At 41.9% G+C, this 7,468-nt stretch overlaps 1 protein-coding gene across 1 annotated transcript in view; it reads left to right on the top strand.

Annotated features, from left to right (window-relative positions):
- The window catches only part of Smim4 (small integral membrane protein 4), a 4,471-nt gene extending 1,037 nt beyond the window's left edge, over positions 1-3,434 (top strand). Inside the window, exon 2 of the mRNA XM_015494460.2 lies at positions 3,330-3,434. Within this exon, the coding sequence (XP_015349946.1) occupies positions 3,330-3,421 (92 nt within the window). The 3' untranslated portion in view covers positions 3,422-3,434. The remainder of the gene's footprint in view (positions 1-3,329) is intronic.
- The last annotated feature ends 4,034 nt before the right edge of the window (positions 3,435-7,468 follow it).

The following is a 7,468-nucleotide window of genomic DNA, read 5'->3' as shown; positions in this document are numbered from 1 at the left end:
TTTTTTTTTTTTTTTTTGTGGTGTGGGGGATGGAACACAGGGACTCACACTAGCTAGGTCATTGCTCTATTATTGAGCTATATGCTCCCAGCCCTACCGACTCTCATTTTTTAATTGGAACTTTAGTGCTTCCTTCTGTTCTACCATTCTATTTATTGAACATCCATGAGAGGATCTAATTAACAAGGCAGAGGTTTTTTACTGCCAGAGAGCTAATGGGAAAGAAAGATCAGAGTTGGCTGGGTGTGGTGGCTGAGATAGCAGAGTTCAAAGGCAGCCTCAGCAAAAGTGAGGTGCTAAGCAACTCAGACCCTGTCTCTAAATAAAATACAAAATAAGGCTGAGGTTGTGGCTCAGTGGGCCAGTGTCCCTGAGTTCAATCCCTGGTACCAAACAGACAAAAAACCCAGTTACCATCAGGTCTGAGGATGTAGCTCTCAGTGGTACAGCACTTATCTAGCATGAAAGTTTAATCCCCAGTACCGGGGACTAGGGGAGGAAAAAAGGGAGATGGTTTACTATTGTGATCAGTGCTGAGAAGAGCACAGGAGTGTTGGGTGGGCACCTCCCTGGACTAGATGGTGCAGGGAAGGCTTCTGGAAGCAGTTACCAGTTATAGCAGGCTCTGAAGACTGTCAGCCAGATGCAAGTTCTGTAGAATTGAGTCTTCATGGGCAGTGCTGAGAACTGGAGGCCTTGTGTGTATTCTGTGTTTGAAAAATTGAAGCAGCAAGCAGAGGGAGGTGTAAAGTGGCTAGAGAGGTGTCTAGCAGAGCCACATAGGGACTACAGAACCAAGAATATATCCCAAGGACTGAAGGGTTTGAAGCAGCTCCTTGTGGAGAGATTGGTAAGAACACCTAGGCTGTGTGGTTGTCCGGAGTTCAGATGGTAGCCAGGTCTACTTTGAGGCAGAAGGGATGCCAAGAAGTAGGTGGAGTTGAGACAGCCCAAAGGGTGACAAAGCCAGGTGATTAAGTGGGCTTAAGACATGAGACCTGGATGCTGGGGCAGGGGTAACTCTCCTGAAGGTGCTGAACACAGGCAGTGTGATCCCTGGGCCCCATTTGGAATGTGCTAAGGAGATGGTTATAAAAACCTGAAGGTCAGGAAGCAGATGTGGGCCAGAAACCTGTGAATGGCTTTGTGAACCATTCACAGGCAAATAGTGATGAAAAAGTCAAATAACCAACATGTTTAGGGTGACTGAGAGGCAAGGATGGACACCAGGAAGGTTTGTTATCACAGAAGAAAGGAGGTTAAGGAATTTTGACCCTGTAAAGGGAAGGTAACCCCCTGCTCTCAGAAGGACTAGAGGCTAGGCAAATGTTGATCAGAAAGGAGGGAGAGGATGGGATCAGTGCTTGGTGGGGCGAATAGCCCCTTGGAAGTTAGCTGCAAGAGTGTCTTATGATGAGTGGCTAGGTGGGGGTGAGGAAAGAATGGTGAGGGTCATGGCTGAGGACACTGGATTGTCACACATCTCAGTATACCCAGTCAAGAGGCACTGGCTGGCTTTGTAATACACTGCAAGAAGGGTGAAGCATGGAAAAGAGAGGAATTTGGATTAATGGCTGCTTGGGGCTTTGAGGGTGTGTGAAGCAGCTGATATTGAATCTGTCATCTCAGCTACTCTGGAAGCCAAGGCAGAAGGATTCATGTTCAAGGCCAACCTAGGCAACTGAGTGAGATCTTGTCTCAAACAAAAACCCCAAAGGGCTGGAGGTGTAGCTTAGTGGTAGAGTTTTTGCCTAGCATGCAGGGCCCTAGGTTCAATTTGCCGCAGTCCAGCTGCAGCAAAATAACCAGGGGGGTGATGAACAACTTGTGTAGATTGATACAGCAGGAGTAGGAGCCCTTTATTGCAGGACAGGAGCAGTATTTATACATTCCACACAGCTTATCTAATTAGCATAAACTAGATACATCAGTCAACCAATAAGGAATCTCCACACTTAATGGCTCGCTGGTGTTACTTCACAAACCACTCCCTCTGGCATTTTGCCAGGCACCATCCAGACTTGTTTACGAACTCTAACATTCCCCTGGCAAAATGCCAGGTGTTATTTTGACTTGTTTACAGACTCTAACATCAATTCCCATCCCATCACTCCCCCCCCCCCAAAAAAAAAAAAAGGNAAACTCTTCAGGAGGGTAGTGGGAATTCCTGACACACTAATTCCTATTAGTGCTCTTGTGAACTCCCTTGCATAGGAGAGCAGGACTCCATGATTCATGCCCCTTGATGATCAAAGTGCTGTTCTTTCATTCAGCTGCTAAAGATAGAGAACTGCTCCCTCCCATAAGACAGGGAAACTACAGAGTTGAGCCAGATCAGAGGTGCAGTCTACTGAGTGAGAATATGGCAATGCCATCTAGCACAAGTTTGGGTCACTGGTGGAAAAAGCAAAGGCATATTTACATGCCTGGATAACTACATCCAATATCTCATCTTTGCAAATGAGAAAATACCTACATTCTAAAGAAGACTGAGTTTCAAAAGTTTCTAACTTTTGTGACAGAATAAAGAAGCTGACGCCAAGGGCCACAGGGAATAAAGTTAATTATCTCTGGCACAAATGTCTCCTGCATTTTTTTTTTTTTAAAAAGACAACAAAACTCAACAGCTGAACAACTGTTGAGGATCTTGCTGAGTTGCTGAGGCTGACCTCAAACTTGTGATCAACCTCCAGCTACCTGAGTAGCTGGGATGACAGGTGTGTGCCACCCACAGGAAGATTTTTTACTTGAAGAAGGATAATCAATAGTCTGGAGACATAGAGGCTGAGAACAAGGAAACTATCCTCCCTATCCCATCCTGAGGTCTGGAGTGTGGGAGAAGCAGCAGCCAAGAGCCTTTGAGGAGCTAGGTTTTAGTTAAGAATGATGTCAGAGAGCAGAACAGAAACCACGGGAGAGGGTTGGGGATGTAGCTCAGTAGTAGAACAAGTACTTGCTTAACATGCATGAGGCTTCAAGTTCAATCCCCAATACTACAGCAGAAAAACAAACAAACAAATAAATAAAAAAAGGTGGGAGGGATGGGAATAAAGAAGTGAGGAAACTCCTAAAACACTACTTAGAGATGAGCCAGGACATGACCCTATCTTTGAAGATACTGATATTTAGCTTGTTATTTTAAGTCTAGGACTCTTACATAAACAGTGGTCATTTAACTTATTTTGTTTTAGATTATATTTTGGCACTGGATTAAACATTAATGTTGAAATTCAGAAACAGGCAACAGACTTGAGACTACTGATTGAATTCTGAATATTTTTAATTCCTCGGTTTCTTAAAAATCTAAGCACAGTTTTTGTTTGATACAGATGATGTCTACCGAAGAAAAGCCTCAGAGAGACAGTATCAGAAAGGCCTGGATGACACATCTGAGACTGAACTTCAACAATCAATAAAATGAATATGAATTTTCACTAGTTTTTTTCCTCAAGAATGTACTCTTACAGGCCTGGGGTTGTGTCTCAGTGGTAGAGCACTTGCCTAGCATGTGTGAGGCACTGGGTCTGATTCACAGCACTGTATATAATAAAATAAAGGTCCATCAACAACTTAAAAAAAAAAATGTACCCTTCCAAAGTCTTGTTCTCACAGCTGCACATTATCCTAAGAATTGCCTTTTTAAAGAATTTTCATAGTTTTGCAGTCTCTGCTTGAGTACTTCCCAAATTACTGTTGGATAGTACTTATATAAAGAATATTCCTCCTAAAACACCTACTTTTCTATCCAATGAACCTAGTTCCTTTTTTTTTTTTTTTTTTTTTTGTACTGGGGATTGAACCCAGGGGTGCTTTGCCACTGAGCCACATTTACCCAAGCCCTTTTTATTTTGAGACAGGGTCTTGCTAAATTGCTGAGGCTGGCTTTGAACTTGTGATCTTCCTGCTTTAGCCTCCCCAAGTCACTGAGATTACATGCTTCTGTCACTGCCTCTGGCAACCCGGCCCTTTTTGAGACTGGGTCTTGCTAAATTGTTGAGGCTTGTGATCTGCCTGCTTCAGCCTCCTGAGTAGGTGGGATTATTGGCATGTACCATAAAATATTTTTCTACTTTCTTTTTTTGCAGTGCTGAGGATCAAACCCAGGGCCTTACACATGCTAGAGGAAAGTATTATCACTGAGCTACATCCCGACCCTGTGAAATATTTCTTGAATACAGCAACCAGGATGCTTTTCAGTACAGTTTGAATTGTCTGTTTTTTAAACAAAACAAAACAAACAAAAAACCCCCCAATTCCCCACCTCCAGGGGTGCTACTGATCTACATCCCTAGCCCTTTTCATTTTTTATTTTGAGATAGGGTCTCATGGAGTTGCTGAGACTGGCCTTGAACTGTTGATCCTCCTGCCTCAGCTTCTGGAGTTGCTGATATTAGAGACCATGTTTGGTGGTAACCTTTCGTTGCTGAATTAAAATTAAGTCATGAACATAAAAGATCTTCATTGTTATGGTCACCTAAACTAGGAAAATTGTGCAGATTACATTTCTGTCTGCTACCAGCTTATAAACTCTTCAGGAGGGTAGTGGGAATTCCTGACACACTAATTCCTATTAGTGCTCTTGTGAACTCCCTTGCATAGGAGAGCAGGACTCCATGATTCATGCCCCTTGATGATCAAAGTGCTGTTCTTTCATTCAGCTGCTAAAGATAGAGAACTGCTCCCTCCCATAAGACAGGGAAACTACAGAGTTGAGCCAGATCAGAGGTGCAGTCTACTGAGTGAGAATATGGCAATGCCATCTAGCACAAGTTTGGGTCACTGGTGGAAAAAGCAAAGGCATATTTACATGCCTGGATAACTACATCCAATATCTCATCTTTGCAAATGAGAAAATACCTACATTCTAAAGAAGACTGAGTTTCAAAAGTTTCTAACTTTTGTGACAGAATAAAGAAGCTGACGCCAAGGGCCACAGGGAATAAAGTTAATTATCTCTGGCACAAATGTCTCCTGCATTTTTTTTTTTTTAAAGAGATTTTTTTCCTAGTCATGCTTGTCATCTTATATTGGAACAAATGTTGGGTAAATAAAGAATCACTACTCAGATCTCATCAGATTACCTACGAGTTCAGCATTTCCACTGGGAGTTGGCTTAAGTGTGAAGGCCAGTAATGACCAACACTACCAGGTAGAGTATTGCATACAATCCCCTACCCAGTTGTGTCACCCAGAGTGTGATGAACCTGACACTAGTGATTGAACTACTGCATAAACTGTATGATTCTCAGCGACACAGCCACATTCTGTATTCCCTCTCACACACTCCCAGTTTTAGAAATATATTTGATACATATAGAGAATATGTAACACTCAGTCTTTTACAAAGAACAATAAATGCCAATAAAACCATTCCTTAGCTTCTGTCTATAGTGATCCTTAACTGGCTTAACCTCTACTTTTCCCCCAATCATTAATTCTGTGCTATTCTTCTCAAGGGTTTTCCTAGAGAAGTGACTTCCTGTTGGAGTAATTTATTTTATTGTGGTGTTGGGATTGAATCCAGGGGTGTTTTACCAGAAGCTACATCCCCACTTTTACTTATTTTGAGACAGGTCCTTTATAAGTTACTTCAGATCTTGCTAAGTGGCCATGCCTGGCTTTGAACTTGCAGTCCTCCTGCCTCTAACTCCCAAGTCACTGACATCTGTGTGCCACCACACCCAACAGAATGCTGATTTATTAGAGGAAAATAAACTTTGAAAATGCCAGGATAATGCCCAATTTCAAGGCAGGTAGACTAGTAAAGTAATGACTGTATTTAAGACCCATTTTCAGAGCACATTAGTTTGGATGCTATAAGAACTCACCTTTGTTGATCAAGATGCAAGCTTTTTACTCTTCAGCATTAGGGTGCTGGGGAGCAAACCCAGGGCCTTGTGCATAGGAAGCAAGCACTCACCTGAGCTACACCCCCAGTCACCCCAAAAAATCTTTTTAATACTCTTCCTAGGAATATTGACTCTACCCGACTTAAAGACATGTAAAACGAAAAGAAACCCAGTGTTCCTATATGCTGATTGTACAATGGTAGTACCCCCTAGTGTGTGAACTAGAAGGCCAAAAATTTTAAAAACTTATGTTTCAAACATTAAGAACTATAGTACTTTTTCTAGAATGATGAAAACCTAATAAGCATTTATTGCTAGAAATCTATCTCCACTGCTCCACTATGTTAAGGGGAAAAGATCATGAGCTTTAAAGCTTCACTTTATCATCTGAATTGATAAGGTGAATGGGTAAATAAAAAACGAGGGTTATTTTTGTCCATCTGGCAGTTCTATTTTGGAAGCCTTACCTAAATCTTTGATGTTTTGACTTAATCATCTTGGTCCTCTTTTTTTTGTACAAATTCTTCACACTTAGTTACCTCTCTTTTTTTCTATTTTGGTGGTACTGGGGATTGAACCCTGGGGCACTTTACCACTGAGTTACATCCCTAGTCCTTTTTATTTTTTTGAGACAGGGCTTTGCTGTGTTGCTGAGGCTGGCCTCAAACTTGCAATGCCCTTGCCTCAGCATCATCAGTTGCTGAGAATATAGGTGTGTGCCACTGTGTCCAGCTGAGCTACCCCTCTTGAGAAAAATTTAACTCTTTTACTATGGTGTTTTCTAAATCAATTTCTCTCCCAGTCAAGCAGTACCAGTACTTAGACTACATATATATTTTAAATTTGGAGTTTCTTGCCACATTTATGTGCAACCCCCAAGACACGAATACTACAAATACCCAAAATGGGAAAAAAGAACAGTCTTCGTTTGTTTAGTATTGAGTTTTCTTGCATTTATCTGACCTGGCATACTTCTAAGCAAAAAAAAGGAAGAGTAATGTTTGAAACTTTTTGCTCACAGTGCTCAGCTGGGGTGTTTATACATCAGTGATCTTTCAAAATATGCTCATGGTCACAGACGGGAGTCCATTCTATACTCAGAACAGAAGGGATTTGCAAAGTGATATTGAGAGAATAGTTGATTTTTTTAACCAACATTTTCTATTAAAAGCACAGTCATATTTTTAGAACTTACAAACATTTTAAAGATATACCTGGGCCACTTTTCTCTGCTGACCACAAACAAGCTGCTAATAGTGGACAGGCTTCCCTCACCTTCTTGCTCTCAGAAACGTGCTCTTCAATTTCAATCTGCATTTCTGCCCATCCTGAGGAGTGCTAGGAATTCCTTGACTGCCAGCCAAAGGGTATGACATGGTATGGGGCACTTCATGCTGCAGTCTGAATACATCTGGCATCTGTGGAAATGCAGCCTGAACCCTGAACCAGGGGGTTGCATAATGACTTGCACTTCCACTTGGGGAGTTTTCTTCCCTTCAATTGGCAGTCATATCCTCATCAGCATGAAATTGGGGCTTGCAGGATTGCTTTTCTTCAATCTGCTCAAAACTAACATGTGACACAGCTTTAACAGAACAACCAAACTTGGTTAATCCAAA

This window comes from Marmota marmota, unplaced genomic scaffold (genome assembly GCF_001458135.2).
Source record: "Marmota marmota marmota unplaced genomic scaffold, marMar, whole genome shotgun sequence".
In the NCBI taxonomy this organism is placed as follows: Eukaryota; Metazoa; Chordata; class Mammalia; order Rodentia; family Sciuridae; genus Marmota; species Marmota marmota.
Note: the sequence above shows the minus strand (reverse complement) of the source record. Positions and strands in the feature narration are given on the sequence as shown.